The sequence below is a fragment of the Artemia franciscana genome, chromosome 17 (assembly GCF_032884065.1).
Source record: "Artemia franciscana chromosome 17, ASM3288406v1, whole genome shotgun sequence".
NCBI classification, from domain to species: Eukaryota; Metazoa; Arthropoda; class Branchiopoda; order Anostraca; family Artemiidae; genus Artemia; species Artemia franciscana.
Window position 1 is genome coordinate 10567120 of NC_088879.1, and position 24304 is coordinate 10591423.

The 24304-nt window shown below is 34.0% G+C and overlaps 1 protein-coding gene across 1 annotated transcript in view; it reads right to left on the reverse strand.

Annotated features, from left to right (window-relative positions):
* LOC136037859 (NACHT and WD repeat domain-containing protein 2-like) overlaps positions 1–24304 on the reverse strand; it is a 50129-nt gene that overhangs the window by 15300 nt on the left and 10525 nt on the right. The window contains exons 6-9 of the mRNA XM_065720709.1: positions 23162–23267; positions 8251–8423; positions 4632–4851; positions 2384–2596 (exon numbers count right to left, since the gene is read on the reverse strand). Coding sequence (XP_065576781.1) covers positions 2384–2596; positions 4632–4851; positions 8251–8423; positions 23162–23267 — 712 coding nt within the window. The remainder of the gene's footprint in view (positions 1–2383; positions 2597–4631; positions 4852–8250; positions 8424–23161; positions 23268–24304) is intronic.

The window sequence follows — 24304 nt, forward strand, 5'->3', positions numbered from 1 at the left end:
TTCAACCCTCTGACAGCTTGCAACAGGATCTGGAACACGCTCCCAGAGTTCGTACGAAGCTGCCACTCGTTTGGCATGTTCAAAAATTATGTTAGAGATTTTCTAGCTAGTAAATAATTTTGTTTGTTTGTTTTTTTTTTTTGTCTTTATTTTTTATTCCGGTTTCCCTTGGAGTTGATGTCTCTGGGTTGAGTTGGAGATTTAATTGAGTTGGTGAAATCATGTGCTACTCCCTGCCTAGCTTGTCATTTTTTGGAGATTATTAAGGTGGGTGACTCAATTTTTGGTTTTTGTTTATATGTTTTTGTTGTTGGTATTTTTTTCTCCCCTGTTCTTTCCCGGCCATGGAGCCTTATGGGGGAGATGGTCCTGAAGTAATTTTTTTGTTTATGGATTTTAATGTTAAATAAAGAACTCAGAACTCAAACTCAGAACTCAGAACTCACAGTTTGAATAGATATGGCGCATGTAGCTTGGTTCTCTGCACAAAAAATAACACAGCAATTTTTCACGACTCTCTCTAAGATTTAGTCTGTATTCAATTCGGAGAAACTAAGTACAGCAAAAAAATTCTTAAAATATTTATATTATTTGCTTATTATTTCATTATTAATTTGTGAATTAGTTTTATTGATAAAACATTCTACAGCAGCTGATTTTCAAAAGTAATTAAAAAAAAATTATAAAGATATGATCACAAAGGTTACTGAAAGAAAAGGGAAAGATAATAATAGTTATGTACATATTGACTTCGAACTATCCATTAAGTATTAAGTCATATATTATTATATTTTATCAATAATTATATAATATCATCGAGTATTCTACTTTCACTGTAATCTTTACTGGTTTTATTTCCTAAACTTTCAATTTTATTCATTTATCATACAAATAGGTTTATTAACCAAATTTATTCTTTCATAGTGGTATGTCAAAGTTCTTTTCTATATTTTAGAGCTTCTTTATTTGTTTTCAGATCAACCACTAAAAAAAAAAGAAATTTAATCTTTAGAAATTTATCTTTTTTCGCTTTGATTAGAAAATTTATAAAGTGTAAAATAATTACATTTTAATTGTACTTTCTAGGCTATCAAAATAGCTCTCAGAAATATATTATTGGCACATTTTGTTTTCTATCTCTCACGAATAAATCTTCAACGTTTTTCTGATCCTTTTTTGTTAAAAATCTTCAAAGATAACTAAATTCGCAAAATTATGGTCTAAGTCATCTACTTCTACGATATCGTCTTTATCATTACTTGCAGACAATGTATTCTGTCCATTTTTCTTTCTAAACAGTTTTTGGTTTGAATTAGGTCTTGATATTTGTATTCTTCGAGATCTATAGCATATAAATAAACTTAATCGAAATATAAAGAATTTAAAATATAAAGAATATAAATATATTAAATTTAAAAGTAAATTGGTTTACCACTACTCTAATTTGCGCAAAAGAATAATCGAAAAGGGCATTGAGGTGCTATCGGATGATTATTATGCGATTGAATATTCAAAGATTCAAAACCATATACTTTAATATGTGCTTCAATTTGATTCGTTTATTTAGCATAAAATTTTAATAGATAAAGTACTTAACTACCAGGTTAACCTAATTAGCTAACTTGACTACCTAGCTAGCCTAACCTTTGCTGCAAGGGCCTCTCGGTGAGTATAGCAGTGATTAAAAGTGATTTAATCATAATGAGTAGCTTAAAAAAATTATTTAAAACGAATATTTTTGCCTGTCACTTAAGCCGGCGAGTAAATTAAAAAATTTTCCCACCAGTCACCATCAGAATAAGCCAGTCTGGCGAGTAATAAGCCAAAATGGCAACTTAAAGAAGAACCCCAATACTACAATAGTTCACATTACTGTCATTACAGTCAGTGTTATTGAATCATTGTCTCGCTACACGTGTGCACGCGCATTCCAACCTTTGTTTGTGTGCAGGTATGTGAGTATGACTCTACACAAATACACATCTAGATGTTATACATCGTGTATTTAAATATTTGACATTAAAATCTCACCCTACCATGGAATTTCGATACGTGACTCAATTTGTGGTCGTAAACAATAGTTTAAGAAGGCCTGGTATATACCAAACGAACATTTTTTAATAGCTTACAGAAAAAATACACTAAAACTACTGCTACTACTACCAAAAACTCACTGTAGCATCTTTTATATATATATATATATATATATATATATATATATATATATATATATATATATATATATATATATATATATATATATATATATATATATATCCTCAAATTTGGCTCTTTTCTCCATTGACATTAGTTCTTGCCAACGTGCTTGTCCCCTGAATACTCCTTCGACTGTGATTTCTAAAGTTAATTAAGTATAATTTACCTGATTAGTGCTTGTCCAAGCAGAAGCATATTTGTCATCTGGGCTTAAAGACAGACCTTGGAATATACCCCTAATTTTAGGTGCTACTGCTCTTGCGAGGTCACTCGTAGACATGTCAAACGTTAAAAATTTGTTAGAAACAGATACAATGTAACGGCAGTCAGAAGTAAGCTTGAATCCAAACACTGCAAACTGATGACCTTCAAGGGAGTACTAAAAAAAGAGTGAGTCTTATCATTAAACTATGAAACTAGAAATCAGTATTTCACAGTAATTTTTATATCTCTCTGCTGTAATATTTCAAGATACTCTTGTCTATTAGTATTTTAAAATGCCCTAGATAGTAGATACTATATAAATAAAGAACTTTAGTGAATAATTACGATGTTCTCTAAGCACCTCTTTTTTGTTTTGACACGACATGACACTGACTGGATTTATGTCGGGGTTGTTTTCAATAGTTAATAACAGTTCTATAATACATGTATATTGTTCAAAATTTATTTCTATAAAAACACGTGCATCTCTTGCCACATAATAAATTGCATTTTATTAAAAGCAGAAAATTACGTATACACTTGAAATTTACGTATACGATTGAATGGTCCAGCATACGGACCATTAAAATACTATTTTTTAGAGAAAAAACATATTTAAATGAAAAATAGTAGATTCAGATTTTTAGACGTTTTTAGCCCCCCCCCCCCAATCCTCTATTGCGTTACAAAAGTTTTAGGCCACACAAAGGGTGAAACTCGTCGGCAATAGAAGGAAATACAATAAGAGATTGACAGCTGGTCGAAAGTCTCAGCCAAAATATTTGCATTCTTTCCGCTTTTCACTTGCTTTGAGTTTTCTCACTATTTTCCTTGTCCAACGTTTGTTCTAATGTCAAGCTTAACCAGAGTTATCTCAAATTTATACGGTGCAGAAGTAAGGTCGTTTGAAGCAGAGCCAGTGGGGCTGTGTGGCCTTCCTAATCTCAAGAATACTAGAAACGTTCTCCATAGAGAGGAAAGTAAATTGGAAAAGCAAAAAAAGTGTTAATTTCTCGAGTCCCGCAGGAAAATTTTTGGCTCCTGCTCTCGTACCAAAAAAAAACGAGACAGAAATTATGGGCAATAATAGACTTAGACAGCTAATATAAAACTATAGAGATATTTTTCCGACAAACTTTCAATTCTTCGTAATAAATTGGTAGAAAATTAGTTCAACTGGGCCCTTTACTATTCTATCCGGGAATAATCTTGTATGCATATCTGTTGCGTAATTTTATCTAGGAAAAATCTGTATGTATAATTGTCATTAAACGTAAAAGGATTTCTAAACACAGTCAGCTGCACAGCTTAGATATATAATACAGTTATGAAGACCCGATTTATTTTTAGGACACAGTGCGCGGTAGTAATCATAGCCGCTGGAGACAGGAAACTGGCAGTCTGAATCTAAAACTCGGGGCAATTGGACTGACGTCATGAATAGAATCGTAAATCTGTAATTTATTGCTGTGTGAAAATCATGCCGGTTGGAAACAAAACAAAATTGCGTTCCCACCTATGGTGCTGTAGTACGATCTACGCGTCGGAGCGCGGGCTTGGAGGAGGCGCCAAGTTCAGAGCTCTGTACCAAAAGCTTCTCATGGGCAAGATAGGAGTCTTCATAACTGAACTTTATATCTAAGCTGTGGTCAGCTGCAAGCAGTCTTTGTAGTGAGAAATGTCTGTCCCCTCTACAGTATTTAAGCGGTTAATATATCTCCATCGGTGTTACTTGCTGTTTGTCTGGCAGAATGTCCGAAGGAGAATTGTACAAAACAGGGCTGAGGCTAGTGATCACATTTAGTATCTTTGAATAGTATTGACCGCACAACAATATATCTTTCATAATACCATAGAAAATGCATACTGATCTTCTTCTTCTTCTAAAAAACATCTATAGTTCCAGTTTTGTTAAAATCAAATTCACTAATAGGAAATCTAGAAGGATTAACGAGAAAACCAAAATCATGATGCCTGGTGTAAGACTGAGTTCAATATTTGCACTGAATTTTAGAGTCACCGAGAGTAGAGGGAGAAGAATCGACAAAGAAAAGTATTAAAGGCCTTTTCCTAAATGCCTAAAAACGGTCTTAATATCAAAGAGCATATATATTTTTTTCAGACTCGAGACATCTCCAACTCCAAATTTTTCTACCGACTTAAAAAGCTGAAGCTAAAAGCTCTAGTGATTATTTAGATCCATCTTTTACCTTTAGTGGTCCCCCTGGAGTATGCAAACAGTGTGCAACAGGGATAAGTGCACAATCTTGAGGTCCTTCCAGGTCACATTGCTTCAACAGTGCTTTGACTAAGTTATGGCCCATTGACTCGGGAAGGAGTCTGCTTAAAAGCTGAGGGGCAAGCATATCCGGGTAATGGCTCAAAATGGCACCTCCTAATCGCAGTGCGTCTGCAACCAATGTTATTTGCCTAAAAAAGTAATACTTATATGATTAAGATATTATGGACAAATTTAAAGGGCATAAAGGATAAAGGGCAAAATTATCCATGCAAATTGTATTTTCACTATAAACTTTAAGAACTTTATTAGCGGTCATGGAAAAAATTGTCACGCAGGGGAATTATCACCATTTTCTCGTATCTCAATTTTCTACATTATATAAGCAAAGTTGACCACAATTCTCAACAAAAAGTTAATAATTTTTTTAATCTTGTTCTTAATTTTTTCACTTTTCCATTAAAAACAGAATGCAAGTATCGGCTTACATACTTTAGAACTTGGTGACTTACAAAATCACTGGGTTACGATCTTCACTGGCTAGACTTAAAATCAACCTTCATTTTGTATTTTTGGTAAATATGAAAACCTAAATTTTCCGAGACCCATTATTTTTAGCTGTTCTATTTTCAGCCGTAATATGGAAAAAGTAGCTTCTTTGGATGAGTTTTTTTCAGTTCACTAGACTCGAAAATTAACACCAATCTCAACTCCAACTGAAGTTGGCATTCTGAATTTCGTTTTGTGGAAGATGCCAAACAGAGACCTGCCTTTGCCCCTTTAAAGTAACAAAGAGAAAGGAAGCAATTTTTGCGTCAATATACTAAAATTTAGAGGGGGGAGCAAATTGCTTTTTCTTCAAAATTTAAGTGGTAAGGGAAAATAATTCAAAGTGGAGCAAAAGCCCCCTGCCTCCCCCTCTCCAGCTAACACCACAGAGGAACAGTATGTTATAAAAGTTGCGATTCTGATGGCTTCATAAAACTAAAGACCGTTCTTTGGTACCTGGGTCAAGCTTCTTTGGTCCAAAGTCGGAACATTAGCTTGTTAATGTACGTTTCTGAGAAATTTAGCGGCATTCAAAAACAAAATGTCGATCGCTGATTTCGGTGCACGGAAAAATTGGTAAAATAATGCAAATGACATTATAGTACTTCCATGTACAAAGGGTACTAGTAGGATCTTTGCTTTCTAAAACTTATGCCAGGAACGAGAAGTCAAAAGTATACATTAAAGGGAATAAGGGCGAAGTCTTTTTTCGTATATAACCCACTACTTCCACCGAAAGGAGGAAATATGTAAAGTTATAAGAATTAAGTATTAATTTTTTTGCTAGGAAACGTAGATGGCTACTTTACCTTACATACAGGAAGATATTATCATGTCAACTATTTTTATTTATTGGTTCCCTCAGAAAATGGCCTTGGTAAAGTTCTATTCCAGTTAGGTAGTTTGGGTCAAAAAATTAGTTACCTGCTATCTCAAGTTGAATTCCAAAGGTGCACCAACCCAGGTACTGAAAGGCCCAATTTTACTGCGTACCCTGGATACTGTTTGACCAAAGTATTTGACATTGCTCGGAACCCTCCGAGCAAAAGCACAACCCAAATTCTTACGGAAACTAAACTGACGGTAATCTATCGAGCACTTGGATACTATTTCTGAAAGTATAAGTCGTTCAAACACTTTACACAATGCGGTAGAAACTGTTATTGGGTGGTAACCGGAGCACTCGTTAGCATTTTTACCTTTTTTTTAGTATATTAGTAACTATACCAGTATGAAAAGACTGTGGCACTGTTGCAAAATCAATACACATCTAATATAACAAGGTAAGATGCAGGTAAAGTAAGTCAGACCCGTGTTGAAGGTGTTCTGTAGATATGCCATCGAAACCAGGGTCTTTCCGGCGTGACGGATAGTACACTATATATCTGCAGGAACAATTACAAATGTGCTTTTTTTAGAAGGGGTTGTAATTTACATTTAAAACTAGTTTCACTGTCATTTTCCAGCTTTAAACTCTTAGATTTAAAGACGCCACTATTATGCTTAACCCACTCTTCCTCACTAATGTTTGAGGCAGGTCAACTTTCCGGACACGATTTTTTAAAACACTTCCACATGTAATTTGGATTACTGATCGCTTCCCTAGATACTTGGTCAGCATTTTCCATCTTTGCTCTGTCAACCAACATACTGTATTCTTTCTTGGTTCTTTGGAAAAGATTAAACAGGGTCCCACTTCTAGGCTTATTTGAGTCGATCCATATGCGATACCACAACTTGGCTCACCGTTTAGCAATTTTGAGTTTGGGGCATGTATCCCATCCTGGTTTGCGAGCGCCTTTCCTAATTTTGCACTTTGGTACAGCAGTGGTCCCTGTAACTTTCATTGCATGAACTATCTCCTAAGGCTATTGGGTCTTTAGTTCCATGTAGCAACAAATTATACGGTACTTTCATTTTCGTTTAGAATACTATCAGATGTGGCAGCGTACAGCTCTCTGTTTATTTTTCACCACTCCGACTTAATATAGAATTTTCCACTTTTGGGGGTAGGGGCAACTGGCTTGAATAGAACTTTGAAACTTAGGTAAAGAAGATCACTCACTGTGTGTTCTGATTCAACTAGAACTGAACCTGATAGTCTTGCGTTGGTTAAAACATGGTCGATAGTACTAGTAGAGCCTGAATTATGAATAAAAGTAAATAATGAATCAAACAAATTCAAAAATGGCATTGGTCTCATTTTGGGCAATTTTTGTCTTGACTAGTGATATAATGAAATTAGAAAAGTGTCAAAACACCATCTATCCCTAACTGGATAATTTTTGCACACGGTTTTATATGATATTTTTAAGATGAACGAATTTATATCTCTCTCTTTCTGAAATGGCAGTGTTAGCATTCTGATCTTAACTTAAAGAATTAAATTTCTTCCCCAAAGGTGGTGTTTGTATTGCAACTAGTCTAATTTCCTTGTACCTAAAAATCTCACTTAAAAGACCAAGTCTTCGTGATAGCCCAAACATCTCTCCTCCTCCTTCAAAATTAGATTTATAAAACATCTAGTGTGAGAACATGACAATTTCTTTAACCCACCAAGGACATTGAAAAAGAATATAATGGTTTGAACTCGTTTAGTGGAAATTTACACCACCACATTCCAAAAAGTTACAAAACAGTAAGGCCCCAATTTCTTATGAAAAAGACCACCATATGCAGTTATAGAGTTTTTGGTAGCAGTGAGGACAAATTAAAAAAAGAAGAAGAACGGTGACTGAAACATCAGAAAAAATAAGCCAAAAATATGACACTAAGCAACATAAGAAGGTGCTGCATTTCTTTGAAGGCGAAGTAGTCTATGGGAACAAAAATTGTCCTTTGTTTTTAAGGTTAAACGTGAGTAAGAAGACAAAAATGTGGTACTATCGTAAAAACTTCATAATTTTGGTAAAATCAAAGGAAATATCATGGAAAATCGCAGTTTTAAGGTATTAATGGACCAGTTATTGGTCAAGAGGGCAGAAATATTTTATTTTTATATCCTTGTTACTTTAAGTCTAATGGTCAAATAACAAACTTACCTTTTTATGTGTGGATCCTGAATATGGACAAAAGCATCATCAAAGTCACTCAAGACCGCCTGTAGTGGACATGCCGCCAATTTCGCATGTAACCATTTATAGTTAAATAGGACGTGGTTAAACAAATCGTCAAACCTTTTTGATCTAATGAAGTGGAACGGAAGCTCACCAAACTGAAGAGATAAATGTAATAATTAATAATTATTAAGTAGATCGTGGCTTAATCTAAAAAAAAGTTGCTTTTGGCTGTATATGACCAAGCAGTAAGAAGGAATTACAATTATATTAGTTAGTAATTAAAAACATTTTTTTACACAAAAATGTTTTTCAAAGAAGAACAAAGACTTAGACTTAGCAAAAGTAAAGTTAAATGATATTTTTTTCAAGTCGAAAGCTGACATAAATCTCTATCAATGAATAAATGAAACCCAAATGATTAGAAATCTTTGGTTTGACGTGGCCCTTTGGTTCTCTTAGAAAAACTTCTTTTGTGGAATTTTTTTTTACATAATTTTTGATCCATTTAATTGACATCTAATTTTCCACTAGTAAATTTAAGAATATTTTTAATCTTTTCAGTTTTTGCTATAAGAATCCAGATTTTGGCTTACTATTTATGTGTTGGACAATGCTTTGCAACAATTTTTAATATGAGTTGTATTATAATACCCTCGATTGATGAATACCTCCATCGTGTTACAACCTAAAGTATAGACAAATATTAATCAAATATTCCCTTCTACATGGCCTGAAAATTTCAACTTAATTCCCTTGACCTTTCCTAAAGTATCGTAGATACACCCTTTTTATATGAAAATAGTTCATTTTTTTTTTCATTTTTCGTCTCCAAAGCCCCGAAAATTTGAACTTAATACCCTTAGCCATTCCTGAGATATCGCAGATGTGTCCCTTGGTTTTAACTGGACGTAAATATTGTCTTCTGATTTAGTTTGCCATCCCTAGAAACATAACCTTAAGGTCTAACGTAATACCCTTAGTTTTTCCTGGGATTTTACAAAAATACTCTTTTGACAACCTGGATGCAAACAGTTTATTTTGATAAGTTTTACATACCCCTTGACTTTTCCTGAAATTTTCAACTTATAGCTCTATTCCACTCCTAAGATATTGTATCTCTGCCATCTGGACAGCATGGACCCACTTAAACTCTTTTGATTTAGTTCAATAGTAATAGTAGTAGAAGTAGTGGTAGCAGCAATATTAGAGTAATACTAGTTGTAGTATAGGTAATAGTGTTAATAGTATTAACAAGTGCCAAGTGGTACATCCATATACAATTCCAAGTGGTATATCCACGTAGTAAAAGTAGCACATACAGACCAGTGTCCACTGAAAGATTCACCCTAATACCTTCAGCCATCCCAAATATATTTTGGGATATACCTTTGTAACATCCATGTCAAATTAAAAATCTCCCTAGTGCACTATGCACATAGTACCTTTGATTACTCCAAGACACCCTCAACATGTCCCTGAGTCTTAAACTTAATACCGTAAGTTGTTCCTCGAATATTGCTGGTACGCTTGTTTGAAAACCTACATTCACGTCGTGTGTTTTGGTTTAGTTTGATATCCTCCTCAAAATTTTCTGAAAGCTTCATCTTAATACATTTACCCTCACTACTAATAGTAGTCGTAGTAGCAGTATGCACATACTGTTTTTGGCTGCTAAATCAAAACTTCGCAAGGCAGAGCTACAATAAAACCATTAGCTGTTCCCATAAAAATTATATCCTACTCTCACTGGCAAAAAAACGGTTTGAGAAACTTAGCTCTCTGTACTAACAAATATGGTAACTCCGTATCACACTAGACAGTCCTTAGATATATTGAACTTATCCATGGACAACATTTTAGCAAATCCAACATGTAAATCAACTTTCTTAGATTTTTGAGATGACATGTTTGTCAAATTAGAGTAACTTAAGGTCAATCTCCTAGGATGAAAGCAAATTCTATTTCCAATAACATTGAAATACGTTACGAGATTTCCTCCTTTCTCATTGGCTTAATTGCTCCTTGAGGGTTGTACCAGAATATCTAAAGACTGTTGAATTTCCCTGAACATTAAGACCGGATTTAAAGGGAATTTAGATTTTTCACATGTCTAATTGGTAACAGCTGACCATTTGAATTTGGTTGATTACAAGTCAGATAACAGTTTAGCATTTGAATTTTCACGATGGGCAGAAAAAAAATACAAAAACAAAAAAGGGACGGGAAAACCTGAGACATTAGTAAGTTCTATCTCAACGTTATAGTAGAATGTATTACTTTTATTCATTTACAAGTTACTATTTCAAACAGTTCGTGGTAAAAAACTGTAGTAAGAAGCGACTAGGCTCAATAGTGACCAAAACTCTAAAAAACAAAGTTTTGATACAAATAGTTACATCAAAAGAATTGCATTTTAATACTAATTTTAAATATATAAGTTTCATAAAGTGTAGTTTTACCGGTCACCGGTTAAGGTTTTTCTCCAAGGTCACCGGATCAAAATTTTGAGATAGCCATTGTGTTTAACTTAGTCAAAAACCTAATAATTATGTCTTTGGGGATGACTAAATCCACCACATTTCCCGGGGGAGGGGCGGCAACTTATAAACTTTGACCATTGTTACACATAATAGTTGTTAATTATGAAGTGTACAGACGTTTGGGGGGGACTTTTTTTGTGTTGGGTTTAGGGTGGGTTGGGAGGGGGGGCAGGTTAAGTGGGAGGATCTTTCCATGCAGGAATTTTTCATGAGGGAAGAGAATTTCCATGAAGGGGTCGTAGGATTTTCTAGCATCATTTACAAAAAGACAATGAGAAAATTTTTTTTTTTTTCAACTGGAAGTAATGATCAACATTAAAACTTAAAACGAACATAAAATATTACTTATATAAGGGGGTTCATCTCTTCCACAATACCTTGCTCTTTACGCTAAAGTATTTTTAGTAACTCTAACTAGTTATTCTACGGCCTTTGTGATTCAAGGGTCATTCTGAAAGATTTAGGACAAAATTCAAGCTTTATTGTAAAGAACGAGGTATTGACGAGGGGGCAAACCCCCTCACAATAAAAATATACAATTATATAAGTTCGTTGCATAAGCTAATTCGTAAGGTACGTATGTATATTACTAACAAAAACGTTTGTAAAAAAATAAAACAAATCTAGTTGTATTTTTAAGTAACCAAAAATTGGGAGGTAACTAGGCCTCCTCTCCCACCCCCTTTTTTTACCGAAATCGTCCGATCAAAACTATGAGAAAACCATTTAGCTTGTAATTAACATAAAAATTGCTTCTCCAGACTAAACATCCGTATGATATATGGGTAGATTATTGCAAAATATATCGTGCGAAGAGTATGTTCCGGCAGAATATGCTTCAATCTTTTGAGGATGCCAACTCCAAGTGCAACTTTGGTGGAGATAATGTCGCTATGATGCTTCTACGATAGATTAAAATCAATATGGAAGCCGAGGTACCGCAATGATATAGCTTGTAAAATAGGTTTTTCACCAAATAGAACTTTACTAAATACATCAACAGAATCACCCACTCCACAGAATGTCAGTAAAAAATTTTTCTTTACATTCACACACAGCAAACTTAAACTCGTAAACATCTCTAATCTTTTGAGAGTAATAAGAGCTTTTGCTATTAAATTATCTGCAGATTTTGCAAATTTTGTTAGCAATAATGTTAGTAATATATGTATCCTTTAGATAAACGTGCATCATGTTCACGTAAACTAAATAAAGTAAAGGGCCCAGCACAGACATTTTGCTATTTATAATATTAGATATCGTCGTATGAGTGTCTACACCAGGTAACTACTTTAACCCATGAAATACAAGGCTATCAAGCATGGACTCTTGATCATAATTATCAAGCTTTTTTTCTATTCGTCCAATTCTCTCCTCCAAATTTTCAATTTGAAATCTCAGACTACCTAGTAGAGCCTGATCAATTTTCGCAAACTATGGATTAAACTCGAGCGTGATTGAATCATAAACCTGGCTGATTATCAGTTCAGTACCTTCTTTTTTCAGTGAATTTGGATCATTGAACTTTTCAGTAACTGAAAGTAAATGAATGTAAGGAGCAACATTAAAACTTAAAACGAACAGAAATTACTCCGTATATATAGGGGCTTTTCCTCCTAACGCCCCGCTCTTTACGCTAAAGTTTGACTCTTTCTATTAACTTTATTTTTAAAACAGTAAAAAACTTTAGCGTAAAGAGTGAGGCGTTGAGGAGGAAAAGCCCCTTTCATATGCGGAGTAATTTCTGTTCGTTTTAAGCTTTAATGTTGCTCCTTACTTTCATTTAAAAAAGCTTGTTTTTTTTTATTTAATTTCTGGATGTTTTTGAATTAATTCATGTTTTGATCTTGGCTCTCCGCACATAATAATTAAAGCGAAATTTGCACATGAATTAATTGCAATTAATCGGAATATTTTGAGAAAAAGGAGCGAGGGAGGAGGCCTAGTTGCACTCCAAGTTTTTGATCACTTAAAAAGCAACTAGAACTTTTAATTTTTTACATATTTTTTCATTGGTAAAAAATATTCGTAATTACGAATGAACTTACGCAACGAACTTCTATATCCGTATGTTTTTATTGCGTATATGAGGGGGTTCAACCCTCGTCGATACCTCGCTCTTTACATTAAAGCTTAGATTTTGTCCCAATTCCTTAAGAATGACCTCTGAATCACAAAGACCGTAGAATAAATAGTTGAAATTACTAAAAATACTTTAGCGTAAAGAGTGAGGTATAACGAGAAGGTAAACCCCTGATATGCATAATAATTTTTGTTCGTTTTAAATGCTGCTCCTTACTTTCAGTAGAAACAAACTTTTCATATTTATTTTTTCATTGTTTTTTCAAATAATGCTCGAAAATCCTGCGCCACCTTAATTGAAATTCACTTCCTCCATGAGAGGTTTCTCCATGGAAATATCCTCCCATGTAACCCTCCCCCCTCAAATCTCCCCCCTAAACCAAAAAAATCCCCCTGAAAACGTCTGTACACTTCCCAGTAGCCATTGCTATATGTAAACATAGGTCAAAGTTTGTGACTTGCAGCCCCTCCCACGGGGACTGCGGAGGAGTGAGACGTCCCTAAAGACATAGTTATTAGGTTTTTCGACGATGGTGAATAAAATGGCTATCGCAGAATTTTGATCCGGTGACTTTTGGGAAAAAATGAGTGTGGGAGGGGGAGTAGGTGCCCTCCAATTTTTTGGTCACTTAAAAAGGGCACTAGAATTTTTAATTTCCATAAAAATTAGCCTTCTTGCGACATTCTAGGACCACTCAGTCGATAAGATCACCCCTGGAAAAAAAAAGGAAAAACAGAAAAAAAAAACAAAAAACAAATAAACACGCATCCGTGATCTGTCTTCTGGCAAAAAAATGCGAAATTTCACATTTTTGTAGATAGGAGCTTGAAACTTCTACACTATGGTTCTTTGATACGCTGAATCTGATGGTGTTAATATTGTATGACTTTTAGGGTGTGTTTCCCCCTATTTTCTAAAATGAGGCAAATTTTCTCAGGCTCGTAACTTTCGATGGGTATAACTGGTCTTGATGAAACTTGTATATTTAAAATCAGCATTAAAATGCGATTCTTTTGATGTAACTATTGGTATCAAAATTCCATTTTTTAGAGTTTCGGTTACTATTGAGCCGGGTTGCTCCTTACTACAGTTTGTTACCACGAACTGTTTGATTGGTTATATTTTCCAGCAGATGACTTCTTGTTTTCTCCAGCTGGGCTTCAGTTGTAGCTAATTGTTCGTAAATCAGGGCGATACTTGAAGACACCGAGTTAGACCCTAATTTATCTCTTGCTTCCAGGGCTTAAAAGGTCTTAGAAAAAGTTTCGTAAATTTCTGTGGTATTAGCAAGTTTATGTGGCACTTTGTATTTACAAAGTGACATATAGTGATCGTAAATTCTGTCAGTCTGTCTGTCTGTCTTTCCCTGTTTTGCTAGTTTAGGCACTTCCAGATAAGCTTGGACGATGAAATTTGGCAGGCGTATCAGGAACCAGACTAGATTAAATTAGAAATAGTCATTTTCCCAATTCGATCATCTGTGGGGAGTGGGGAGACGGTTAATTCAGAAAAAAGACCGGTTTGAAACTTGGTGGAAAAAATGAGAACAAATCCTAGATACGTGATTGACATATTCGGGACGGGTCCGCTCTATTTGGAGAAGTAGGGAGGAGGGTTAATTGTGAAAAATGAGAAAAATCAGTACCAGACAAGATTAAATTAGAAATAGTCATTTATCCGACTCGACCGTCTGTAGGGGGGGGGGGGGTGGAGGGACGGTTAATTCGAAAAAATGAGGTATTTTTTAAGTTACGAAGGAGTGATCGAATCTTAATGAAATCTCATATTTAGAAGGATCTTGCAACTCAGATCTTTTATTTTAGATCTGGCTGAATCCAGTTTTATTGGGGGGAGTTGTGGGGGGGGGGACCCCACAATAAGCACACATCCAAGATACGTAACCGACGTAACTGGACCAGATCCACACTCTTTGGGAGAGTTGGGGGGAGGGTAACTTAGAAAAATTATAAAAATGAGGTATTTGTAATTTATGGACGGGTGATAAGATCTTAATGAAACTTCATATTTAGAACGATCTTGTGCTTCAGCACTCTTGTTACAAACCCTGACAAGATCCGGTGACAGTAGCCAGAGGCGGAGGGGGAAACCAAAAATCTTGGAAAATGATTAGAGTGAAGATATCGGGATAAAACTTGGTGGGTAGAATAAGCAAATATCGTAGATAAGAGATTGACGTAACTGGACGGATCCACTCTCTTTGGGGGAGTTGGGGAGGGGAAGGGTTAATTCTGACAAATTAGAAAAAATGAGGTATTTTTAACTTAGGAAAGAGTCATCAGATATCAATGAAATTTGATGTTTGGAAGGATATCGTGTCTCATAGCTCTTATTTTAAATTCCGAACGGATCCGGTGATATTGGGGGGAAACTGGAAGGGCAAAAATTATGGGAAACGCATAGAGTGGGGGGATCGGAATGAAACTTGGTGGTAAAAACCATCGTAAGTCCTAGATATGAGATTGACGCAGCTGGAACGGATCTGCTCTCTTCGGGAGAGTTGGGAGGAGGAGGGTTAATTCTGAAAAATAAAAAAATAAGGTATTTTCAACTTACGAAGGAGAGATTGGACCTTATTGAAATTTGATATTTCCAAGGATATCATGTCTCAGAAAACACTTTGAGTATAGGGGTCGTGATGAAACTTGATGGTAAAAATAAGTACAAGTCCTAGAAACGGGATTGACATAGCCGGAACGGATCTGCACTCTTTAGGGGATTTGGGGGGGGGGGAGGGGGAGGATTAATTCTAAAAAATACACAAAATTAGGTGTTTTAACTTATGAAAGAGCGATCGTACCTTAATGAAATTTCATATTTAGAAGGACCTCGAAAATCAGATCCCCCATTTTAAATCCCTACCAGATCCAGTGTCATTAGGGGGGGGCGGAAATATTGGAAAACGCTTAAAGCGGAGAGATCAGGATGAAACTTGGTGGAACGAATAAGCACACGTCCAAGATAGGTGACTGACATAACCGGCTCGGATCTGCTCTCTTTGGTGGATTGGGGGGGGGGAGTAATTCGGTAAAATTATAAAAAATGAGGTATTTGTAACTTGCGAACGGGTGTTCAGATCTTAACGAAATTTGATATTTAGAAGGATATTGTGCTTTAAAACTCTCATTTTAAATCCCGACCGGCATTAAGCCTTTGATTTTCCTCTTAAAGCAAGCTATTGATTCTTAGAATTCTACTAGAGCTCAGATCACATGAGCTCTTGGCTCTTCTTGAGCTCGTCACAAGTGCCATATGAGCTCTTAGCTCTTGTTTTTGACGAATAGTATATAAATATAAGTAGATTCAAAAATTTATTAAATACCCCTAAGAGGTTTCCTTCCTCCCTTACCTGTATTTATGACCCCAGGGCAAAATTGCCCAATGTTTATTATGTACCTTCAAGAACATATGACTTTAAATGACATTAATTTAATAGTATATGCATTACTCTGTAAAGCAAAGTATATGATTACCGCGGTTCCAAACCGGGGTAATCAGTCATTTATGAACGAGCCTATAAATCGTCAACTATATAAGATGTTGGGGAAAAACCAAAATATTCTAAGATACGGCACTATTGGGAATAAAATGAGATCCCGTGGAACTAAAATGGACGTATATCCTACAACTTTAGATAAAAAAAATAATGTTCGTATATTTTATAGGCCTACAATCGGCGTTTCTTTACTTTTAAGAGCCAATAATGTTTAAAATAATGTGTTAAAGAATAACGTTCTTTTTTTTAAATAATATTCATACATTTTATAGGCCTACAATCGTTATTTCTTTACCTTTAAAGGCCGACAATGTTTAAAATAATGTGTTTTTAAGAATAATGTTCTTTTTAAGAATAACTTTCTTTTTAAAAATAATGTTCATACATTTTAAAGGCCTACAATCAGTGTTTCTTTACTTTTAAAGGCCAATAATGTTTAAAATAATGTGTCTTTAAGAATATTGTTCTTTTTAAAAATAAAGTTCATACACTTTATAGGCGTACAATCGGTGTTTCTTTACTTTTAAAGGCCAATAATGTTTAAAATGATGTGTTTTTAAGAATAATGTTCTTTTTAAGAATAATGTTCTTTTTAAAAATAAAGTTCATACATTTTATAGGTCTACAATCGGTGTTTCTTTACTTTTAAAGGCCAATAATGTTTAAAATGATTTGTTTTTAAGAATAATGTTCTTTTTAAGAATAATGTTCTTTTTAAAAATAAAGTTCATACATTTTATAGGTCTACAATCGATGTTTCTTTACTTTTAAAGGCCAATAATGTTTAAAATGATGTGTTTTTAAGAATAATGTTCTTTTTAAGAATAATGTTCTTTTTAAAAATAACGTTCATACATTTTATAGGTCTACAATCGATGTTTCTTTACTTTTAAAGGCCAATAATGTTTTAAATGATGTGTTTTTAAGAATAATGTTCTTTTTAAAAATAATGTTCATACATTTTATAGGTCTACAATCGGTGTTTCTTTACTTTTAAAGGCCAATAATGTTTAAAATGATGTGTTTTTAAGAATAATGTTCTTTTTAAAAATAATGTTCATACATTTTATAGGCCTACAATCGGTGTTTCTTTACTTTTAAAGGCCAATAATGTTATCTGCTTTGTAAAAGCCGTGTAACCTAACAAATTCCCATTCGTATGAGGTGTTAAAAATGATATTGCCTCAAGGTGTTGTTGCCAATTATACATGTTTTCAACTTCCTTTTAAATCTGGTCGTAATAATAAGGAGATGTCAACATTCTTAATGATATTCTGGCAAACCCCTTAAGGAGTGCTTAAGCCAATGAGAAAGGAGAAAATCTTGAATACTAAGAATTATTGCTAAAAATCATCTCTCATAACTACAAACTTAAGAATCTTTGGGATTATTAATCAGTATAAGATCTACAAAATGACACAAAAATCAAGGCTGTATAATTAGTACAACTCTTTTAAATAGTAAAGGAAGAATATCTTAAATGGCAAATTTTAAAGGAAACTGATGATAATAAAAAAAAATTCACGGCCAAAAATTTTGAAATCTTGTGGCAAATCGAGAGGCTACTTTACAATTCTCTACATCTTCCAAAAGTAATTTTATTACTACTTTTAAAAATTAGAGGTGTCCCCACTAATTAATTTTTTATGACCCTCTAAAGAATAAAAATGCAAATTTATTCGGCCTATTCATGTTAAAGCTTTCAATGAAGCCACAATAATTTTTTCATCAAAGTATCTGCTCGTGTCTGCTGTTAATACGCATTTCACTGCTATAGGAAAATAGCATTGGCTTCAAACCTCGGAGATTGACCTAATATAAGACGTCTCGTACTAACATATGGAATTTAATTCAGTTAAATAACCTGATCGTCAATTTTTTTGGCTCACTCAACCAGATTCAGGTCTACAAAATAATACAAATTTAGCAAGGCGGTTGTAAATAAAATTACTTATTGTTTTCGGTGAACATACGCCTTTTCTGCTTCTTCCGTATGTACCACAGTTGAAAACATGAATAAACAAACAGTGGTCAACATAATTTCGACCTTTGAATGTCCAAATAATAAGAATTCATGAATATTGCAGCATGTCAAACGCAGGTGACAATTACATGTCAAATGAAAGATTAGAACCATTTAATACCTAATTTGAAAATATTTCAAGTGAAGATATTTTTCCTCATCTAGATTTAGAAAAGATATGTAAAAGTAAATGCACTGACATCAACACATGTGTAGCAATCGAAATGTCATGTCTAAACAATGCAAATTAAAAACTGAGGAAAAAGAATCCTGAGCGAAAGTACATAGAGGATAAAATAAATTTAAATGTAAGATGTCTAACGAAGTATTTTCTTATAAACCAAATTTATACTGGAGAAAAGCCAGATACAATTAGGATCTGTACTAAATTTTTTTCAGAAATCTACATTATCAATTCATATGAGGATGAAACAGTTAGTGGTAACAAACTGTAAGTAAGGAGCGACCCGACTCAACTGTAAACGAAACTCTAAAAAGCGGAATTTTGATACCAGTAGACATATCACAATAATCGGAGTTTTATACTGATTTTATATGTTTCATTAAGTTTAATCTTACCCATCAAAGGCTATGAGCCTGAGAAAATTTGCCTTATTTTGAAAAAAAGGGGAAACCTCCATAAAAGCCATAAAATCTTAACAAAAATCACACTATCAAAAACAGCGTATTAGAGAATTTTACTTTAGAAGTTTTAAGCTCATATCTGAAAAAATGTGGAATTTTGTATTTTTCGCAAGAAGAACAGTCATGAATACGTGTCTATTTATTTTAATTTTTTTGTTTGTTTTTCCAAGGGGTGATCCTATTGACCCAGTGGTTCTAGAATATCATAAGAGGACTCATTCGAGTGGAAATTAAATGCTCTAGTGTTTTTTTATGTGACCAAAAAAAATGGAAGGCCGCTAGGGCCCCTCTACGCCCCTTTTTTCTCAATGTCATCTGATCAAAATTTTGAGATAGCCATTTTATTCAGCATAGTTGAAAGGCCGAATAACTATGCCTTTGGGGAAGCAAGGGTCTGCTGTTGATGTCAGGCTGGGTGGTACTACTGTTCGGCTTGCCGAACACATAGTTTATTTGGGGATCCCTATTGGTCGGTCTATGCTTGGAACGCGTCATCTTTTGCAGAGTCATCTGCAGAAACGGATCTCTTTAGCGTATAGCCGTGTTGTAGTTTATAAGCGCCAGTTTGATCGGCGGATTTTGGCCCATCTGTACAATGCAGTGGCACTTCCCCATTATCTCCAAAAGGAAGATAAGAAAGAATTGCGGTCTACATATTATAAATATGCGAAGTACCTCTTACGGCTTCCACCATGGACAAGTAACCGTATTGTGACAAGTCGGTATGGGATTATCGACCCTAATGAAGCGATCATAGCCCAGATCGCCAGATATAACTCTAATATTGTTACTCATCCCTGGGCAATTATTTTGAGGCAATAGGTTTTGTTTTTTGTAGTTGATATCCATTTGTTATTTATTTTCCTTGTGTTTGTGTATTCTTTTGTAGTGTGTTTTTTGCTTTTTTATTTTATACTCCATCTGTTTCTTTTGATGGGAAATAAATACATACATACATATCATGACCCTCCCAAAGTCCCTAGGGAAAGGTCTTCAAGTTACAAAATTTGCACATTGTTCACGTATAGTATTTTTTATTGGGAAGTATGAATAAATTCTTCGGAGGAGGGGGCGGAATTATCTGCTGGTGGGATGTTCCACGGGGAGGGAAGTTTCAAGGGGGTTAATTTTTCAGGAGAAATTTTACAATGGGGGAATTGGCCTAAATTCCTATAATAAATTCTTCTTATGTCTTGCTTTCTCATTGCCAGCTCCATTTTACAAGTGGAGATGTTAGGCGCAATTGTCTGATGTAAATTTTCATCGTGACTGAATTGTCTAGAGAATAAATCCTTGGGGAGGAGGGATTTCTCCGTAAAGGAGTAGCGAGATTTCCTGGAATTACTCAAAAAACGATCGGAAAATAAAAAAACAAGTTTTTCAACTGTTAGTAAGGAGCAAAATTAAAGCTCAAAACAAAGAGAAATTATTACGTATACGAGGGAGGTTACTCTTCCAAACTACCTCGCTCTTTATTCTAAAGTTTGAATTAAGTCCCAATTCTGTAAGACCAACAAATGAAATACTATGTTCGTTTAGAACAAGAAGTTTTTTCCAAAAGTATTAAAAACATTTAGCACAAAGAACGAGGTGGTTTGGAGGAGTAACCCCCCCCCTCATATATGTAATAGTCTCTGTTCGTTTTAAGTTTTAATGTTGCTTCTTACTTTCAGCGTGAAAACTTGTTTACAAGGAGCCAGATACAACGAATTACCAAAATTTAAAGATAGTTTAAACCCTTGCAAATGCTTTAGATTTATCAGCAAAGAGTCAATTGTTGTTCTTAAATAGACTGTTGTTCTTTTAATATTGAAATCCACTATTTGTTCCCTATACACTGTTAATGATTAAAAGCGTTTAACTAAACATTAATAAGCATTTTCATCACTTTCAAATTTCCTTCAAGCTAAATTAACCTAACTTAAACTAAAACCAAGATAATTATCACTATTCTGACTTGAATCAAGAAAATAAGGTTAATGTAACTTCAATCAAGGTTCAATTTCGATAATAATTGCGCTTTGTAATTAAGCACGTTCTAACGTATTCAGGCTTGATTAACCAAATTATAACAACCCATGCTAATTTAACTAAGGCTAAAAAAGAATACATTTACAACGGTCCTTTGATTATGTAATTGAGATTGACCATACTTATTCAGCCGTAATGAACCAAGTTATACTAACTCAGGCTAATTTAATATGACCTTTTTCAGATTAAGATTTTTTCAGGGATCCTTTTTCAGTGGTCATTTGCTTATGTAATTCTGCATGATCAGAGCGTTAGGTCGCAATCAACCACATTATAAAAATAAAACTTCAGGGAAATGTAAAATTGGAATTATTTGATAAATTTTAAAGATTTAAATTAATCATTTTTGGATATGATATGTCATAGCTCATTTGAACATCTTGGGCAAACTGATTTCTTAGCTTTTTTCTTAAAAAATACTTGTTTTTTTTTCTACATTACATTTATATTTCAAGCATTGTAACTCTAGTTTATTAATATTGTAACATCCAAATGTTCGTCCATAGCTGTTCTACGGTTATGCTAATTGGCTTGAATAATTATTGTGAACAACCTAAAATTGTGATGCATGTCCGAAAGTTAAGCTTTTATTCAAAAATGTACACAAACAAAATAATTGTTATTATTTATTATTGTTTTTCAATAGAAGACTAATTTCATCTAGGTTGTTGACAATTACTTTTAATCCATTCTACATGGAAGTTATGTTCGTTACAGGTCTATTCACTATTGAACAAAATTTTAATTATTTTTCCATTCTAAATGGAGTCATTGTTATTATACATGTAACATAGTTCTCATCCGATTTAAATGATAATCTGATTCCTAATGCTAGTTATGCTACGATGTTTGCTGCTCATATTTTCACACTACACTCTTGTTTTTTTATGTTCAATAGTGCCAAATCACAAATTTTTTTTAATGCTCAGGAGTAGAAATGATATCTTACAAAATCTGTTTAGCTCCGGCTATTTGGAATGATATCCCAGCTGGCATTAGGGAGGCGGAACATATTGGGTTGTTTAAAGTAAAATTAAAAAAAAACATTTATTGGGAATGGGGAGATAATATTTCTTTTTGATTATTGTTAGCCTTTATTTATGTATATTCTGGTGTTAAGGAGTTATTTGATTGAGAGTGTTTTTGTCATTCTTATTTTTTTTTATTATTATTAAATTAGGTTGAGAATCAGAGGATTGCAGCCGTCCAACATTATGCTGTTTGAGCCTTCCCACGGGTGGTTGAGTGTATTTATAGTTTTTGTAATTCAGTAGTTAATAAAGAGAGAGTTCATTCAAAAAAAAAACTAGGAGATTAATCAAATACTTTCGATTTTTATACGGTATCCTATGATTATTACTCCTAACGAGACGTTATAAAAGGTGGTTTTGAGCATTCCAAGTCTCTTATAATGGCGATTATCGGTCAATGACACTAGTGCCTTCACCTTTTTGGACCTGCTGAAACAATTATCCCTCTCTTTTATTAAATAAGCTTTAGAATTTAATTTCATCTTTTATATATCAGATGCGGTTAAATCTTTTGAATTCTCTGTTGTATGTATTCTATCCTAGATTTTCAAGTGTTCTTTTAGAGTTTCGGTTAATTTTGATTGTTCATTGAATACGCAAATCTATTTATTCAACACTTTAAAACCCCTTTTGCCGTTATTTTATTGTCCTCTTACTAGGTTTCGTTTTACAATTGACGGATTTGTTTATATAATTTTATTTAAGGACCGGTATTTTTATTATTAAACCCAGACAAGTATGAAAACTAAGTAATCAGTAATGTAGCTATGACAATAATTAACTCTGTACCATTCAAGATATTGTTCAAAAATTAAAGTAGAAAGTAGGACGTATTAAACATATTTTATAGGAAATTGGTGAACACGAAAAGTATATTGATGTCACAAGGAATATTGTAATTTCATATATCACAGCAAGCTGTGATTTGATAGAAGTAATATCACTGAGGGCCGCATCCAATATCCTTAAAGGCCACATGCAGCTTGCAGACCATGGATAGATTTGGCCAAATAAATGATACTTTACCTTGCGTAAATTGTAGCGCGATACAATTCCATCCTTTGACTGAAAAACCAGTGGCTGTAAGGGTACCTTTCGATCAGCCTCTCCATCTGCACTTGGAAGATTAAATCTGGAAAATAGTTTTGGTTAGGCATGTCCTAACCAAAATGTAAACTTGATGGACAGGTGAATGATCATCAGTAGGTTAACATAGACAAAAGCAAAAACAAAACTAGTATTAGACAGTTTTTCTCTTCAGCGCTGCCATGCAAATTATTTCCTACTTTGTTCTTTTTTGTTTTTTTTTTGTTCTTTGTTCTTTTTACCTTGTCATATTCTACTACTACTGCCTACTATTCGATCAGAATTCAATCCCCTCATCACTTCTCAACAGGTCTGGAATTCACTACTTTCTTCATTACAGAGATGCCACTCGTTTGGGACTTTTAAAAGGATTCTTAAGGATCATTTAGTAAAGAATCAAACAGAACAGCATTGTTTTCTTTTTCCTTTTCTTCTGAGGTGTTGATGTCCATTGAGTGTTTGTTCATGGTGTATGGTTGTCTTCTTTGCACTTTGACTCCCAGGCCTAAGGTGTGTTCTCTTTTTCCTCTTTTGTGTCATTTGGCTATTGTTTTCTTTTTTTGGTTGGTGCTGTATTGTATCTTTTTTGTATCCTCCTTGCATCCCTAACCATGGAGCCTTTCGAGGGGGAATAAAAGTATTGCTTTAATGTATTTGTCTTGTATACCATACAAGGATACGACCTTTGCTAAGGTTCTTCTATTAACAGAATCGAATAATTGCTCATAATCTATAAAACCGAGGACTAAAGGTGTTTGATAACTCAGGCAGTTCTCAATTATTAACCTAACATAAAACTTTGGTCAACACATCCTATACCCTTTCTAAAACCGAGCTATTCTTCTCTTATAACTTACTTACAATATGACTCAGTCTAAAAAATTCATATTACTAAGTAGTTTACTACCTACAAAGACCAGGTTGATGCCTTGATCATTACCACACTTACTCTTACCACCTTTCTTCGCTAGGTACTTCCCCTTTGTCAGAATAATATTCATAATCTTCAGCATCTTAATTCTAACCTCAAAGTTACCACATTTAAAAAAAACTCATTTACCACACTATCAATACCTGGGACTT